This window comes from Puntigrus tetrazona, chromosome 4 (genome assembly GCF_018831695.1).
Source record: "Puntigrus tetrazona isolate hp1 chromosome 4, ASM1883169v1, whole genome shotgun sequence".
NCBI lineage: Eukaryota > Metazoa > Chordata > Actinopteri > Cypriniformes > Cyprinidae > Puntigrus > Puntigrus tetrazona.
In genome coordinates, this window is record NC_056702.1 from 24620005 (window position 1) to 24638698 (window position 18694).

At 43.1% G+C, this 18694-nt stretch overlaps 1 protein-coding gene and 1 long non-coding RNA gene across 9 annotated transcripts; one reads left to right on the plus strand and one right to left on the minus strand.

The window, feature by feature from the left end:
- Positions 1 to 7059: 7059 nt before the first annotated feature.
- Positions 7060 to 11302, minus strand: LOC122343065 (gastrula zinc finger protein XlCGF8.2DB-like). Of its 8 annotated transcripts, XM_043237376.1 has the most exons (4): positions 11279 to 11302; positions 11145 to 11189; positions 10525 to 10712; positions 7060 to 8459 (listed from the first exon to the last, which is right to left on the minus strand). In XM_043237376.1, exons 3-4 carry the CDS (start codon positions 10595 to 10597, stop codon positions 7462 to 7464), a joined length of 1071 nt encoding a protein of 356 aa, XP_043093311.1. In that variant the 5' UTR covers positions 10598 to 10712; positions 11145 to 11189; positions 11279 to 11302; the 3' UTR covers positions 7060 to 7461. The 8 variants fall into 8 exon arrangements, with proteins under 8 accessions (XP_043093311.1, XP_043093317.1, XP_043093318.1 ...); XM_043237382.1 differs by lacking the exons at positions 11145 to 11189; positions 11279 to 11302 and adding an exon at positions 10263 to 10311 and having other exon boundaries at positions 7060 to 10091; positions 10525 to 10624; XM_043237383.1 differs by lacking the exons at positions 11145 to 11189; positions 11279 to 11302 and having other exon boundaries at positions 7060 to 9855; positions 9977 to 10712.
- A 5045-nt stretch (positions 11303 to 16347) lies between these two features.
- Positions 16348 to 18262, plus strand: LOC122343159. Its single transcript, XR_006250675.1, has 3 exons — positions 16348 to 16566; positions 16622 to 16779; positions 17471 to 18262. It is a non-coding gene; the product is annotated as an uncharacterized LOC122343159 (long non-coding RNA).
- Positions 18263 to 18694: the final 432 nt, after the last annotated feature.

Genomic DNA, 18694 nt, shown 5'->3' on the forward strand with positions numbered 1-18694 from the left:
CCTAGATCCAGCCTCCTGCCAAACCGATGGAGAAGAGCTTTGGTTAGAGTGGTCATCAAGAACCTGATGGTCACTCTGTTTGAGCTCCAAACTAATTTTTGCGACATTGGAAGTATCGATGCAGAATTTATGCTGGAGTTAGACAGAAAAAAAAGTGTTGACACATGAGAATTTTTTTATAGATAAATGGGATTTCCATCAATTATATAGGTTTAATCAGGTTTTCATTCAAGGACTTTTTGCGACTAGTGACCCTACGCACACAGCAAGAGTGGCTTATAAACAGCTGTGTGAATGTCTTTGGGTTCAATCCCAGGTTGTGTCTGGGCCATTCAATCAAATATTTCTGGAGAAACCTAACACGTGTATCTGCCCCCATCCAACCTGACACAGCTTGAGAGATGAAGAGAAGAGGAGAGGAGAAGAGAAGAGTGGCAGATAATTCACAAATTGCTGACAAGCAAAGCTTGTCTCATCAAACAAAAAAGACTTGAGATTTCATTAAATATTTAGTTAAGGGTATGAATACTTATGAAATGTACTTATTTCAGTTTTTATTTTTTATACATTTACAAAGTTGTGACAATTGTAGTTTGGTCAGTATGGTGTATGTAGTATAGATTTATGCGGGGAGAAAAGTAATTTAAAGGCAGCAACATATAAAAATGTAAAAAAAGATGAATACTTTCATAAGGCACAGCAGTGTGTAAAATATGCAAACCATGACACAGAATTTCGAAAGTGTGTCCTGCAGTCAAGTGTATTAGAGACTAAAGCCTTTTTTAGTTTTACTTTTTCTAACAATAACATGTAAATATTCAAAAATATGTAGTTCCTCTTCAGGAACTCGAGCTGCGTCACAAACGCTTTGGGAACGCCTTCAGCGTGCGCCGTTCTGAACCACGTGTAAAATCTGTCCAATGGAGGGGGCGCGTCGTGGGGCGAGATACGTCGCCGACCAGGAAGTATAAAGTGACGCTCTGCGATGCCGGCACCAGCTTTCTGCGTTCAGTAAGCGCTACGTGTATATTGTTTGTCTGATTTGCTGTCTGTATTGTCTAGCTTAAATATTATGGCTGATAATCAGGAGTTAAAAAGGAAATCTAAGGCAAAACACGCTGGTGTTCCGTCGCGTTTCAAGCGGTGTGCTGATCCCTGCCCTCGTTATATCACGGGTGGGGACACACACAGCTTGTGCGTGGCGTGCCTGGGAGCGGAGCATGCGGCGTCAGCCCTCGAGGGGACTGATTGTCCGCATTGTTTGCAGCTACCACTGCGAACACTCCGCTCCCGGAGGGCTCTCTTCAAGGAGGGAGACTTCACCAGCGTCCCCAGGGGTGCGGGACCCGCTTCCGCCGAGGCGGAGCGACGAACGCACGTCTGGGGATCACAACTCGATCTGGCGGAGGAGATGGAGACGGGCTCGTCCCTTTCTCCATCGGAGTCCGCCAGATCGGGCGCTCAATCCCGTGGGTCCGAAGCCCGAACTCCGGCTTCTTCGGCCACGGGGAGACGCCCCACTGCGCGCCACTCTTCCTCCGAGGAGGTTGATGTTGGCGTGGTGGACGATGCGCCATTGCACACACGCCACAATATGAGGAGCTCTTAGAGGTGGTAACTCGTGCGGTTGCCAAATTAAACATCGATTGGCCCGCCGAGCGATACGCTGAGCCTCAGAAATCTAAATTGGATGAAAGATTTCTGAGAGCGAAGCAGCCACCTCTGAGACGGAGCCTTCCATTCTTCCCAGACCTCCACAGTGAGCTGTCGAGGTCCTGGGGAAGGCCGTACTCTGCTCGTGTTTTCTCCCCCACCGCTGCTAGTCATTATGGTAATGTGGCGGGAGTCGTGGAGTGCGGCTATAAGGAGATGCCCCGGGTAGAACAGTCTCTTGCTACCTATCTGTCCCCCGGTGCGGCATCGTCTTTGAAGGCTCCGACCTTACCATCGAGGCCACTGAGAACAACGTCGGCTTTGATGGCTAAGGGGTACGCGGCAGCAGGATTGGCTGGGTCTTGCATGCACACTATGGCGGTGTTGCAGGCATACCAAGCCGACCTGCTGAAAGAGATTGATGAGGGAGAGGGGGTCAGGTCCGATGACATCGCAGAACTGCGTCGGACGGCTGACCTCTGCCTCCGCTGCGTCACTAAGGAGACCGCCCGTGCTGTAGGGCGGTCTATGTCATCCCTTGTGGCCGCGGAGAGGCATCTCTGGCTGACCCTGTCCGACATGAAAGAGCGGGACAGGGTCTGCCTGTTGACGCCCCTGCAGCCTTCTGGCCTATTCGGCGACTCCGTTAATGAGGTCGTCGATAGGTACCAGGAGGCCCGTAAACAGGCGGCGGCGTTCAGGAGTTTCCTCCCACGTCGATCTCAGGGGGCATTGGGACGAGAGATGCCCCCACCGCATGCCAGCTCCTCATATAGGCATGTGCAGAAACAGAGCGTCGCCTCTCGTTCCCCCCCTAAAAAACAGCAGGGGCGGCGCGCGCTCTGGGCCGGGGGCTTCCGGGCCTAAAGACCTGAGGGCCTTTTTGGACAGGAAGTCCACGGCCAAGAAGCCCTGATATGAGTGGTTCAGGGCTTCTGAGGGCTGCCCCTCCTGGGGAGGATCAGGTTATGCCTGGTCAGACGGCACCCGTTCCTCCTCAGGGCCCTCAGGGAGTAACTCCGCTATCTCTGCCCTCGTGCCAGAGTGCGGAGGCTTCCAGCACGTTTCCCCAGCCGGATTCACCCCTCGGGGAGAACCCCTTGGTCCTGAGCCACCACTGTAGGGGTCTCATGTACAGCAGGCCAAAGGGTATCACGTTGGACGCAGCTGCCATCAGGCCCAACAGTCTCTGATACTGCTTGACAGTGAATGACTGGCGTTCAGTCTCAAACCCAGCTCCCCCATGTGAGACAGAACAACATCTCGATGTTGAACTGCCATGTCACAGGCGTGGCCGAGGCGTCGCCTGTACGCATTTCCCCCGATTGCCCTGCTCCCCGGGGTTCTGGCGAGAGTGCGCCAGGACGGAGTCAGACTACTGTTGGTAGCCCCGTTCTGGCCGGGCCGAGTATGGTTTGCGGACCTCATCGACCTAGTAGACGGTCATCCGTGGGAGATCCCCCTGAGGCCGGATCTACTCTCTCAGGCGGGGGGAACAATAGTTCACCCTCGCCCGGAGTTGTTGAAGCTGTGGGTGTGGCCCCTGAGGGGGCACAACTCATAGCCTCTGGTCTTTCTAGCTGAGGTTGTTGAGACCATCCTCCAATCCAGAGCTCCCTCTACGAGGAGCGTGTATGCCAGGAGGTGGGAAATGTTCACTTCCTGGTGTGGAGATCGCCACTTAAACCCAGTTAACTGCCCAGTAGGTTCAGTGCTGGAGTTCCTTCAGGCGAGATTCTCCACCGGGTTATCCCACTCCAAGGTCTACGTGGCAGCTATATCTGCATATCATGACCCTATTGGTGGCCACTCAGTGGGCAAACACCCATTAGTTACACGATTCCTCCACGGTGTGCTGAGGCTGAGACCTCCAGTGCGGACCAGAATTCCCCCCTGGGATTTGGTTGTGGTGTTAGAGGCTCTGTGTAAGGCACCCTTATTACCACCCAAGTCTTATCTTTTAAGACAGCATTTCTCCTCGCCATCACCTCTCTGCGGAGGGTGGGAGATCTGCAGGCCCTCTCAGTGGCCCCTACTCACCTGGACTTTGCCCCAGGCATGTCCAAGGCTTTTTTATACCCACGAGTGGGTTATACACCTAAAGTGCCCTCTGTTACACCACAGCCGATCGTACTGCAGGCCTTCTGTCCTCCCCCCTTCCAGGATCCAGACCAGCGGAAGTTCAACTGCATGTGTCCAGTGCGAGCACTGGACACTTATGTGCGCAGGACTGCGTCTCTGCGGAGGTCGGACCAATTACTTATTTGTTTTGGTCCGACAAATAGAGGGCATGCGCTGCTGCTAAGCGGACTGTTAGCAGGTGGATAGTTGAGGCTATCCACCTGGCCTATGAAGCCTCTGCACTCCCATGCCCTCTCGGGGTCAGAGCGCACTCTACAAAGGGTATGGCGGCCTCTAAGGCCTATCTTAGCGGTGTCTCCCTCGGGGACATCTGCAACGCTGCGGGGTGGTCCACGCCCTCCACTTTTGCCCGGTTTTACAACTTGGACATGAGGGCTGCTGCTGGCTCCTCTGTCCTTTCCTGATGGGTGGTCTGAGGACCCGTTTCAGGCAGGGCCTTGGAAATATGGCGGCGTGGGCATCTCGTTCCCAAAGCGTTTGTGACGCAGCTCGAGTTCCTGAAGAGGAACGTCTCAGGTTCTGAATGTAACCATGGTTCCTCTAGGGAACGAGGCGCTGCGTCCCGATGCCATACTTCCCGCACCCCTGCGGGCGCTTACTTCACTACGAGGCTGGTGCCGGCATCGCAGAGCGTCACTTTATACTTCCTGGTCGGCAACGTCATCTCGTCCATGACGTCGCTCCCCTCCATTGGACAGATTTTACACGTGGTTCAGAACGGCGCACGCTGAAGGCGTTCCCAAAGCGTTTGTGACGCAGCGTCTCGTTCCCTAGAGGAACCATGGTTACATTCGTAACCTGAGACGATTTAATATAGTATTAATGTTGAACCATAACGTAAGAGCCATATTGAGATCACTTGAAGTGTTATATTGACGTAATAAGTTTTAACCCAAAGCAAACTAAATTAGCCAAAGCCATAGGCCAGTCTAGACAAACAAGCTTTTGAAATGAAATGTTTTATTTCCTGTTCAGTGACAGAGGAAACGCATTTCATGAGATGCTACAGTTATCTGAAGGCTGTGCTTTATTCTGCTGTATGGCCATCACCCGTTCTCTGTGATGAATGGCACGCTCGTTCTCTTCTCTCTGAAGCTTCACCTCTTCATCCATCTTCTCCTTCATCTGTCTCACCCTTTCTTCATTACTCTGTCTTTCTGCTTTCATCTTTTCTTCTAGTTGTTGTTGCGTCTTCTTATTAGCTTTATTTTCCTGCTCCAGGAGGACTGCTTTCTTCTTTTCCTCTGCTCCTTTATTGACATTCTTGGACCCTTGAAACTCTTTCTAACCTAGTGCTACTTGTAGCTTTGTTTCAAAAAGGCCACATCTTCTCATCTGTGTCTCGGAGTCCTTCATTGTGAGTAAATGCTCTCACAAGTACCTAAACCTTTAAGAAACCTAGTGAGGTTTTACAAACAAAAATTCTCACCCTTAATCGTTTTCTCCTTCTCGGTGAGTTTCTCGTCAGCCCGCAGAATGGTTTTAGAATCCACAGACTTCTGCTCTAGGAACTCTTTTAGGACCTCTTCAGCCTATTGGCATACACGTACAGGAAAAAAAAAAGGATAATTATAACAAAGACGACAACAATAACAAACGATCTTGTGATGTTGTCTAATATGAGCAAGACCTTGACTTATCATAACCATACAAGCCTTCTTGAGCCCTTCTTGAGTTGACAGGAGATCTTCACATCGTCTCTTTGAGGCTTGCTTGTTTTGGCACAAGTATTCATCAAAGAGTTTATTAATATTTTCATGTGTTTCAATATGTACATGTCAGTAAGAGAAGTATATGAGCCTCTGAATGAGGAGGATGTGCTATTTCTCACATCATCTGATCCGACAAAGAGTGTGCTCTAAGCTTTGAGTCAAGATAAAACTCAAGATGCATCTAAACAAAGTAAGACAAGATTTGCGAGGAGTGATGGACATGCTCAGCCTGCTTGGGTCCCAGAGGCTAAAAAACCCATCCTTCCATCTTCATTCCACTGACTGAGGTCATGTGGCATGCATAGATGCTAAAAACAAGCTTACGTTGAGCCCTTGAGCCTGCTATGATGTTTCAAAGTATTTCATAGATGTTAAAATCTGGCTTCTGATAGTGCTGCACAAAAAACAAAAGTTGTTAGGCTCTCCGCAAGCCTCCTTAGCTCATGCCTGAAATGAAATGTTGCGCCTCCTGTCACTTCAGAAAGACTTTTTTTGAGGTCTCCACTCCCCAGAGCTCTGCCTCAATGGCATTTGGGAAGCTTGTCTCTACATATGATGTAATAAAGCCTCCTGTCACTTTAGAGAATCATAACGCTTGACTCTTTGTAAGCTTCCTTGTATACTGCTTTAATTTTTGAATTTTCCAGTATCTGTATGTGTGCCGTGGAATTTCGTAGCGTTGTTAAAACAGCTTTAATTGTAACAGTTAAGAGCGCGAATGACCTAAAGAAGTAAATAATGTTAAAGACCGACACTTCAGGTATGCATGGCCATCAGTGCTTGATGTGAATGCAAGGCTCATCAAAAACACCTAATAATGTGATTTGAAAAGCATAAAACACACCTCATCTGCCATTTCATTCTACTACAAAATTCTTTTCCATTTCGTGAAGATAAGTCTACCTGAAAGCAATGCACATGCTTCATCTTGAGCTTTTCTTTTCTCTGGCTTCCCATCGCAGGACTTTCGTTGTCTCTTCACAGGAACATCATTCATTATTTAGTGACCACTTGGAACTATTTTTCATACAATAGTACACTCGAGTGTGATACAAGCGGTTTTAAAAACTATGGTATGTTAAAAGTGCATTTTAGTTCATATTCATGGTGTCTCAAATTAGCACAGTTAAGTGCACTTAAATGATCATTTTTAGTATTATGGAAGTGCACTTCTTTTTTTACCTGGGATAGCATGTATTTTTATTAGTTTTTTAAAACTTCTATGCTCCGCTATTATTTAAGTAGTAACAATATATTATGACCATACCAATTATTCTACAACTACTGCATAGCATAAGTTTACTAATGATGTTTTTGCAGCTGCTGCTGATGATAAACTCACAAGTGCTATTTTTCTTAATTTGTCCAAAGATTTAGATTTAGTTGATCCAAATTTAAAATCCATAAAATGAAAATGCAATTATGTTGCTTCGAAAAAATGTGTAATATTAAATGGGAATGAATCTGATCTGATCTAAATCTGGTGCCATTTTCTTGAGACGCTCCATTTTGTTGTTCCAAAAGAAGACACAACTAGAAATCAGTGGTTAAGTTGTATTTACAAAACGAAAAAACAATAAATGTACAGTATGTGGAAAATAATCTATAAAACGCATTACACCAAATAATGTCATTTTAAGGTCAAAAACACAGCCCTGAAACACAAAATGTATGTCTCCATACTGACAGTTCCTCGCGTGTTTTTCCCTGATTTTTAATTTAGTCTGGAGAAGTTAACGCAGTAGTTGAATGATTTCAAAAATAAACTCATTCAGTCCATTAACCAAAAATTGTGTAATGTACCCCAGCCTTAAGAAAGAAACTCAAAATACTGGTTTGGAACAACTTGAGGGTTAATTATTTATTGGTGAACACTTACATTAATCATTTGAGGCATTAGACCTGAAACTCTTTCCTCTGAGAAGCACGTGAAAGGCTTCTCTTGCCTGAATTCTCACGTCTCTCCAGCGTGAGATGTTACGTGATTGTTATACTGGTTCCAGTCCGTTAAACTCATTCCACACTCGTGACATATAAAACTGTTCTCTCTTAAGTGAATCCTCATGTGGGCTTTGAGGTTTCCATTTTGAGTGAAACTCTTCCCACACTGTTGGCAGGTAAAACGTTTCTCTCCTGTGTGAATTCTCAGGTGGACTTTAAGGGTTCCTTGTTGATCGAACCTCTTTCCGCACTGAGTGCATATGAAGGGCTTTTCTCTGGTGTGGATTCTCATGTGGATTTCCAGGTTTGATTTTCTAGTAAAACTCTTTCCACATTGTTGGCAGGCAAAAAGACCCTCTCCGGTGTGACTCTTCATGTGGACTTTAAGGTGTCCTTGTTGATAGAAGCTCTTCCCGCACTCATCACATATGTAAGGCTTCTCTCCTAAGTGAATTTTTAGGTGGACGTTAAGAGCTTGTCTGTGTCTGAAACTCTTTCCACATTGATGGCATATGTAGGGCTGCTCTCCGGTATGAATTCTCATGTGGTCTTTAAGACTTCCTTTTCGAAGGAAACTATTTCCACACTCCTGGCAGGTGAACGGCTTGTCTCCGATGTGAATTTTAACGTGCCTCTTAAGGGTTCCCTTTTCACTGAAACTTACTCCACACTGAGGGCATGTGTAAGGTCTCTCTCCGGTGTGAGTTCTCATGTGGTCTTTGAGGGTTTCATTTTTACTATAACATTTCCCACATTGTTGGCAGCTGTAAGGCTTTTCTCCAGTGTGAATTCTAGTATGAACTTCGAGGTTTCGCTTTACAGTAAAAATCTTTCCACACTGTTGGCAGGGGAAATGACCTATAGCTCTTGTCTTCCGAGCTCTTTTTCGTGTAGAAGTCTTTTTAGACTGTGAGCAACTTAAATTAGCAGCGTCTCCAGAGAAAACATGAGGTTTATATTTGTCTTCCATTTCATTCTGTTCTTGACTCTCCTCTTTGCATGACATCAAGTCTAAAGCAAAATGAAAACAATGTAAGTTAACCACATTTTAATGGCACAAAGAAACAGACATAGATATATTTAAGCATACAGTTTGAAGTTCGTTGTAGAAGTTATACTGAGGGTCTGTGCGCCAAATCTTCAGGCACTAATTTGGTTACATTTGACTGCATGGCAATGTCGTTGAACCAGCGATCAAAACTATACATTTTAGTCTAGGATTTTAGGAATCTTTTAGGTTTTTTCAAATTTGTCTCAGATGACCAAACAATCAAAATCACACAGTGAGCCGGGCTTTAGACGTATGAACCATCAAAGCCAACAACATGTTCTAGACATGGGGGGTGGGTGGGGATGGAGGGGTTCCTCCTCCTTTGGCGGAGCAGCCTGACGCCAGGCCCAGTATCGTCGTAGCTTGCCAGGTTCTGGTCATCCCCTGTACTGGTCTAGGTGCTCCATATGGCTGATTCTCCATGGAGATCCTATATGTATATGTTCCATGGGAAGATTTCCTTTTGTGAACCTGTGTCTTCCCTTGAGAGTCTTTTGTCTGTCTCTGCTGCCAGTTCCTCTCCTTCCTGGTATAGGACCTGCCACAGAGACAGGTTGTGCCGTTTTCCATTAGGACCCCAGACTGTCATCATGACATAACTCATAGTGACTGACAGACAGGGTCTCAGTTACACACATAACCCTCATTCCCTGATGGAGGGAACGGAGACATTATGTCACCTTGCCACAACCTCAAACCTTTGCTAAGAGCGGAGAGTTGGTTTCGGGTCCTCAGCAATCTGATAAATTTTAGGATTAGTCAACCACTTGCCAAATTTCATCGCCGCTTTCTTTTATCAGAGTTAATAATGGCTCTAAGCAAGACACAAGCCTGTTGTCACAACATAACGTCTCTGTTCCCTCCATCAGGGAACGGGGATTACGTACGTAACCGAAATGTTTAGTAAGGTAGAAATGCACCTGTAAAACATTAGTGATGCTTTTTTAACTTTGTGTTTGCAAGTAAGTTCCACAGGAAGTAAGAAGTGTTGGCCACACCATGTCCCTCCCTCTGATGGAACTAGCCAAGCACAGCATGGAAGTGGAGAAGCACCAGATTGCAATCTCCTCCTCATCATGAAGGGATAAAATTACCCTTCCAAAAGACACTCCTTGATCAGAGTCTCCTCTCCAGAGAGACACTAACAGAAACACCAGAGTCTGAGTACTGCAATGGAAGAGACGTTAACAGAATACCTACGTTCTGAATCTCCGGCCTGTCTAGTGTGAAACTAAGTCTGAGTCTGAGTCCCAGCATCAGATACAACCACGCTTAAAGCCTCCAGTCTGCGAGGAAAGTCCAGCTTAACAGGAACAGATGCAGCACGCCATGAATCTCCATCCTGGAGAGTCAAGTCTGTTGCCCAGAGAGGCAGAGGAAACACAGGCATCAGCAGCAAGGTTAAGCTGCGGAAAGCAAACCTTCACTTCAAGGTACTTTAGCTTACATGTTCCAGGGAAAGACCTTCTGCACTTACTCCAGGGCCACATCTTGTGTTCCAGATTTAAGGACCCTTCGGGGCTCCAGGAGATCAGCATCCTCCAGCGTTTCGTGTTCAAAGCTGTTTAAACGTATTCCTGCTCCTTTCTCCACTGCCATCGGACAGAGAACGTAACTATCACTTATCCAAATCTCTTCCAGAGACCTTGGCATTGTTCTTGTATTATCACTATATGATTTTCTAATTTACATTAGATATTATATAGCTGAATGCACTTGATTACAGATTTCAGCTATTTGTTAGATGCATCGTGTTTTTTCACCTTATTTCTTTCAGAGTAGAAACCGTTCCTCTCTCCAGATAACACAGCTCTGACATAGAAACATCCAACATAATCACAATCTTTTGCACTTTTTTCATTTATGGTGTTCATTTAGTAGTTGTTGATTACTTTTGGTAATAAAATATTATTATTTTATTGCACAAAGTCGCACCAGCCCTTCATTACAGGAAGCTGAGAAGAAGGAGAGAGAGCTGCAGAAGGACAGACGGTGTACAATTCAGCTCCGAGAAGGAAAACCAACCAGCTTGAATCTCGTCGTCTTTGAGCGCTTCTTCAATCTTCACATCTTCAGTCTCCTCTTTAATAAGAGTCATCTTTATAGTGCGTGGCGTGGATCTCAGATGATGTTCTGTTCAGATGAGAATCATTTAGTCAGGCTTCATAGAGTCAAGTTGAGAGCTGATGGCCTTAATTGACCTGGCAGAAAACCTAAAACACACACAAAACAACAATTAAATCTAGTAATTAAGAAATTAGACTCTTGATATTTAGTTATGTATTTCATGGTTAGTCTATTAGGATAGATTACGCTTTCATGAAAACCTGTTTAAAAGTTTGTGACAGTGTTTTCAGGAGCAGATGTGATTCGAATTAGTGAATCGTTCTGTGAATCAACCGATTCAGTTGACTCGGACTTTCTGAAAGCCGTTTGTCCATCAGTGAACGAGTTCACGACTCAGGGAGCGAAACGAGAAGCGCTTGATGCTCTTTATTAACACAAGACAACGTTATTTAAACGTTAGATAAACTATCGCAACGTTTAACTGAGTGATAATGAGTTAACGTTACATCACATGTGAAGTATTTACAGACCGAGTGCGTTCTGTCGATATAAACACTTTAAATGATTAAAACACAAACCTTTCTTCTGCTGAACCACAACAGATGCAGGAGCGAGACGCAGCCCTATGACGCGCGATCAAAATAAAAGTTTATATATTATATCACACGCTTTATATATTATATATATCTTTTGTGTTTTGCGTTTAATTCACCTATTATTTAAGTGATCTTTTGTTATGTTTTTTGGTCCAGGGTTCGTATGGCAGTATTCACAGTCACTAAGAGTCCGAAATTCACGTTAAAGGGGACTTTTATTTTGACAATGGCTTGCGTCATAAGGCTGCGTCAAGCTCCTGTCTGTTTTGGTTCAGTGTTTTTTTTCATAATTTGAAGTGTTTATATCGATACAGCACATACAATCTATTAATATATTTTTAATAGCAGTGTGACGTTAATTATCACTAATGAACATTAAAGAACACTGTCTTGTGTGAATAAAGCCAGTCAGCTATTAGTAATAGAAAAAAGTGCGTCTCATTTCACTCCGTGTGTCGTGAATTTGCTCACTGCTAGATTCTCATAGAGAAACTGCTTTTAGGAACTCCGAGTCAATGGAATCAAAATGATTCAATGATTCGGATCGCTCGACTCACCGCCCGCTGGCGAGGCCTGCTGCTTAAAAAAAGCGCGACATGTGTAGTAATTAATGACAGCTTTAACAAACCTGACAAAAACTTGATTGGGTCTTAATTATTCTTAAACATGACGATGACACCATTAAGATGGCGTTTATTAAAGAAGAGAGTGAAGAACATTCAATATCAGTACTTGTACATATTTGAAGCTAATAGGTATAAAAGTGCACCTTTTCAAAGGGTACTGTCCCAGTGACAGCATTTAACATGCGCCATAAAGTGTCTTGTTGCATGTAAAACAGGTCCTGGTTAATTCCATTAGGATTAAAGACTTTCATCCATGGGTTGACTTCTCCGAAGAAGATTTTCTATTAATATTTCCAAGGTGCAGCATGTATATTGAAAATAGCATATGACCTAGGACAGATCCTTGTGGTACTCCATACTTCACTGGTGATAATTGAGATGACTTCCCGTTTAATTAAACAAAGTGGTATCCATCAGACAGGTAGGATCTAAACCAGGGTCTGAACTATCTGAAAGCCTGCCCTTCAGTACCTCTGTGGTTTTGTAACTGATCCATGAATGTGTCATGATCTGTAGTGTTGAATACAGCAGTAAGATCAAGTTCAATTCAATTCAAGTTTATTTGTATAGCGCTTTTTACAATGGCTATTGTTCCAAAGCAGCTTCACAAAAGCAAATTATTACATAACAAAAGCAAATCATTCCACAGACAAAAGCAAGTCACTACACAGCAGGATGAATTACAATACAACAAAGTTCAAGATAGAATTAGTCCACACAGAAGGTTGAGTTTTCCTCGACGTCATCGCAGGAAGGTCATCTCCTCACTGGGTCCACTGGAGAGGCTCGGTAACTAGATGCCTCGGGATGTACATCCCGAGGTGGAGACAAAAGGATAATTAGCGTAGCGGCCATTCATACTATTGGGAATCACGATGTACTGTAGCATAGGTTTATGTGAATCTTTATGAGTATGCTTTGCTAAAAAGATATGTCTTTAGCCTAGACTTAAACTGAGAGAGTGTGTCTGATCCCCGAACATTAGCAGGAAGGTTATTCCAGAGTTTGGGTGCCAAATGTGAAAACGCTCGACCACCTTTAGTAGACTTTGCTATACGAGGAACTACCAGGAGCCCTGAGTTTTGAGATCTTAAAGAGCGTGACGGGTTGTAGAGAGACAGAAGGCTGGTCAGATAAATGGGGGCTAAACCATTTAGAGCCTTGTAGGTCAGTAACAGTACATTATAATCAATTCGGAAATGAACAGGCAGCCAGTGCAGGGAGGATAAAACTGGGGTTATATGATCATATCTCCTTGTCCTGGTAAGAACTCGAGCGGCTGCGTTCTGCACTAACTGAAGCTTGTTTATTGAAGATGCTGGACAACCAGCGAGCAGCGCATTACAGTAATCCAGTCTAGATGTCATGAACGCATGAACTAGCTTTTCTGCATCTGAGAGAGAGAGCATGTGTCTGAGTTTAGCAATATTTCTAAGATGATAGTAGGCAGATTTTGTAACATGAGTGATATGGTGTTCGAAGGACAGGTTGCTGTCCAATATCACACCCAAGTCTTTAACTGTCGGAGTAACGTTTATATCACATCCATCTAATTGTAGTTTGAGCTCAGAAATTTGCTGTAAACATGAATTTGGGCCGATAAGAAGCACCTCTGTTTTATTAGAGTTTAATAGAAGAAAATTTCTAGTCATCCAGTCTTTTATATCTTTAACACACTCTGTTAATTTAGACATTTCTGATAACTCATCAGGCTTAGATGAAATGTATAGCTGTGTGTCATCTGCATAACAGTGGAAATTAACCCTGTGCTTTCTAGTAATGTTCCCCAGGGGCAGCATGTATATAGAGAACAGTAAGGGGCCTAAAACTGATCCTTGAGGCACACCATACTTTACAGGCATTATACTAGAGCGGTCTCCGTTTATATCTACAAATTGATAACGGTCTGATAGGTATGATTTAAACCACTTTAAAGCCTGTCCCTGTACACCAGCGGTGTTTAAACGCTCCAGCAGAATATTATGATCTATAGTGTCAAATGCAGCAGTGAGATCCAATAAAACTAGTAGCGAGACGCAGCCTCGGTCGGAGGATAAGAGCAGGTCATTAGTGATTTTAACTAATGCGGTTTCTGTGCTATGGTGCGGTCTAAAACCTGACTGAAACTCCTCATAGACATCATTCATCTTTAAGAAGGAGCATAGCTGCGCTGACACAACTTTTTCTAATATTTTTGATATAAATGGGAGATTTGATATCGGTCTGTAATTAGATAGTTCATTAGGATCAAGTTGTGGTTTTTTGATGAGAGGCTTAATAATTGCTAATTTGAATGGGTTGGGTACGTGACCTAATGATAGGGAGGAGTTAATAATATTTAGAAGAGGTTCACCAGCAGCTGGTAATATATCTTTCAGAAATTTAGTTGGAATAGGATCTAATACACATGTGGCAGATTTAGACTTAGTGATTAGTTTATTTAACTCTTCCTGTCCTATGGTTGCAAAACACTGTAACTGAATTTGCTGGGTACTGAGTAGGGCTGGACTATAGGACAAAGTTAAGGGTTGATTTTCTGTTAATTTAAGTCTGATATTATCTATTTTATTAGTGAAGAATTGTATGAAGTCATTGCTACTTAACTGAGAGGGTGTGCAGCGTTCTATTGCTGACCGATCATTTGTTAATCTAGCCACTGTGCTAAATAAAAATCTAGGATTGTTTTGGTTGCTTTCAATGAGTTTACGGAGGTGCTCGGCTCTGGCTGCTTTTAGTGACTGTCTATAAGTGCACATAATGTCCTTGTAGGCAATTCTAAAAGTAAAAGTAAAAGTACCAATGAGATGCTACCTTGGTCTGAAACAAGAAGGACCACAATTGAGCAGATACAGCATTTTCTAAAATTGTAGACAAACAGAAGATCTGAGATGCGTCTGTCATTCGTCAGTTCATAGGATATAGTTGCGGTTTCCTAATGAGAGGCTTAATAAACGCCAGCTTAAATGGTTTTGGAAAATGCATACCCACTGTTGCTTCCAAACCCAGAACACCAAGCTTCCTCTCTGACACCGTTCAGCAATTAGCAGAAGTAATCCAGGAAAAATCCAGCTAAAGCTATGGTAAAGTAGTTTTCTGGAAATCGCGGGTGGGATAAATGCACTCAGAGGGGATCTTGGGACCAAGGTCAAGGTACCGAGACGCAAGAGTAGTTGGGAGTCCACATTGTCACAGTGGTTTTACGGTTTTGTTTCATTTTTGTTCTAGGAACATTTTCCAATGTTGCAGTTTTTCTCTGCTGGAGAGAAGAAAGCGCAAGAATGGAGAATCTCTGTTTTACAGAGACAAGGTGATGAAGGATGGGGCCGTGCTGAAGGTTTCTTTGAGATGGTCAAAGGATTGACGGGCTTCAGGGGACAGAGACTTGGTTTTACCGTGGAGAGCGTGGTGAGGGGTGCTGTAAGGACACTACAGTTGTTGATGAAACGTCGGAGAATACGGCCACTCCGGCATGGCTTGCAGCTTTCCATCGGGATACCTTCAGGACAGAGGACATAGAGGAACTGCAGGGTGGGACGAAGGAACTTTCAGCTCGAGGCGATACTTCCTGAGGTGCTTAAGGACCTGCTTTCCCTCCAGGTTCTGGGAGTATATCAGGGACGAAAGCAATCTTTCAGCCGTTACCTTCCCAGATGCCAGCGAGGTTGTACAGGCTCCAGGTGAGGCGGAGGCCTGAATGAATCTTACTATGGAGTATATACACAGACATTCAGAAAACCTCTGTAAATATGGTGTTCTGTAGGTATTGCACTCGTGTTCACTTACTCATTGATATGGCATATTTTCTTTTTATTATTATTATAAAATGTATATTCTGAGCATCGCATTGTGAGCTAATTCACACGCTGGCAGAAAATAATAAAAAATAAATATTACTACGAATTTATCCTGTTTTTAAGATCTGCTCCTAGAACAAACGTCCATCATTTTTACTGTATTTGGTAAATCACCCTTTTCCTGCCTTTGTCATTTTCCAGTGAACACACAGTACAGCGTGGCAGTCGATGGATTGCTAAATGTCTCCAATGAACTTTCAGTGAAGCAGGTCAGGATTTTTTTTTTGCTTTCTGGAAAAACAAGAAAACCTGTGAATGAACTTTGGCATAAAATCCACAAAACTGACGTACACACGCTTGAGGTTTTGGTGATCTGTTGATTTTCTTTTTCTACCTATTGCTTGTAAAAAAAAAAATGTATTCATATTGCATCACTAATTAATTTCTTCTCAGTGAGCTTACACTCAGTGTAGTGTATTTTTTGTGATTGCATTGTTTGAAGCTTGTTACATTTCATAAAACGGTATCTTTTACTTAAAACAAATGTAGTTTTTTTGGTCAGATTACTTGCTTGCTTCAGTATGGGGCTCTCTTTTGTTGGCTGCTGTCAGCTATGCTTATCCTGTGAACTATCTAGTAGACATTTAGAAAGTATGCAAATATTTATGTCATGTCGTGACTTCACCAAAGTTTCGAGCACTGCTACAAACACCAGTCAATTTTCACAGTTCTTTTATGTCTAAAGTTATGTTTCTTTACATACAGAACCCCTACAAACCGTCTGTGCTTTTAAACTTTTCATAGAGAGCTGGTGGTAAACGAATGAATTAGTTACCGAAACACACCATGTACCTAAAAAGGGCTAAACTTCATTTAGCTTGAAGGAAGGACATGCCATGTTCACACCCACCTTCCTTCAAGCTGACAAATAGCAGTCTCAGCCCTTTTTCTCTTTCATTCGCACAAGCTCAAGAAATCTCCAAGGTAAGTCTGCTTAGAGTACAATGTGCCAGTTTAATCTACTTAAATGTATCTTTAGGCTTCTTCAAATCACATTATCACACATCATAAGATTTGGCTTTCATTGGACTTTATCGTAAATCAGGTTTGATGCTCGACGCAAACTGTTTGCAGGAACCAAGCACAAAAATCTAGTCCGTATTTAAAAGGGAAGTGAAACTCACGACACGTCAACAGGTAATCACAATTCTGTTATAATAGCTTTAAAGGTGTATTGAATCTGATCAACGATGAGGTAAATCGGTCATTTCCCTGCTGAAAGATAAGCCTAGGCTGCTTGGCTGGTTGGGTCTGGTCCCCAAGCCCGGTCTGAGCTGGTCAAGGGTTTACGGGGGTTTATTGGGGTCCTGCAGGAGAGCGTTCCCAGGTAAAGAGCTAAGAGGTCCGAGGATCTAGGTGCTTCCGTCACTCCGGACTTAACATATTCTGACTTTCCCCTTTGAAACAGGCCCCTGATTCTGATTGTAAGTTGTTGGCTGTTAAATTGCATATATCTTTGTAAATACTTTGTCAAATTGAGAGATGCAGGGAGTTAGACACCATTTTATATTTTTCAACCTCTTTTTGCATTGATTTTGCTTTCAGGATTTAGGTTCTTTCATAAGCGTACAGTGTTTTTTTGGTCCATGATTGACTAACCAAAATATAATACATTTAAAGCAAAGCTTTTTGATAAATCCAAGCCATAATTTCTAAAAATATAAATGTGTAATTACTGCAGACTCTTCTTCCTTGCAGCACTCGCTCACCCAAACCAGAACGCTTAGCATGGTGGTTTCTTCACGTAATGGCGGATGAATTCACAGCTTTATTGTAACAGAAGTGGTTGATTATCTCTCGGATCAAGGAGTCCTTTGTATGTTTTCAGGATGAGAACGGAGGTTTTCCTTGTGCTCCTCGTGACTCTGGCGTTCAGCGACGGATTGGATAACATCGGGATCAGCTACAATCAGTCTGACTTTTTTAACTTTGCACCCTGTCAGATCTCCTTTAATAACAATGCGTATAATTATTTTATGTATCAACATATCCTCCCAAATAATTTTGATGTGAACAACCCAATGAACTGGCAAGGATACCTCTCAAGTACAGGTCTGTGTGGAAGAAAACCTGTACAGTCCTTCCTCAGCGGCGCTGATATCACGGGATTGTGAACATCTGCAACGGACAAGGCATCAATGTCAGATATAACACCTGCACCAGTATAAACGCTTTTCTGGTGTACATTGTTCAAAGTGGTTGGGCAAATGGAGTGTGTAGTGTTACTGGAATTTTTTACAACTATTATTACGTGACCGTTGCTTGTGATAAGATTAATAACTATTGTTTGCCCGTTCACTATGAGACACAAAGTCCCTGGCCACCAGACATACACGGTGTGATCTGCAGACCTTAGCAGAAGTCACATTAACTGTTACCTTGAAAGAGTCCTTCTCATAACTGCTCACGACTAAGCTCTTGTAAGGCATTTTTTAGTTTTCATATCTTTAAATGAATTTGTTATGCAGTGTCTTTTAACTGATTTGTGTACAGATCTTACGAAACAGGATACAATTCCTTTTGAAACTAAGCAAATAAATCTTCAGATCTACTTTCGACAGAGGGAGCAAAAGAAATTAAGAAGTTACCGTATAATTAAATAATTCATGTTTTAACCTTTTATCGTTTTTTCTGTTGCATCATTCATGTGTGTAAAATAGTTTAAGCTATGTTCGCATATTTCTCTATGTCCTAGACACACTATTTGTGAATAGAAAGCTTGGATACTGGCTAGTAAAAGAGCGGCAGAATCACACAGAATGTAAAGTGCACATAAAATAATGGCGCTCCCTCATAATCCAGAAACTATGCATCTTTCATGGGTTTCTATCACATATTTCAGTAAGAGACCTAATATAAAACACCCAGAGATCCCTTTAAATGATACGATTTTGATTAATGCAGAGTTTCTCTGATGTTACTTAATGTCCTCAAGTCCTTTTTAGTTTATACAAGCACATTAGAAGTCACATAAATAAACGAATGAGGGCTTGTGTCCTTAAATCAAGAGAAAAATGTGAGTTTTATTTTACAAAAAGGAAATGGTTAATCT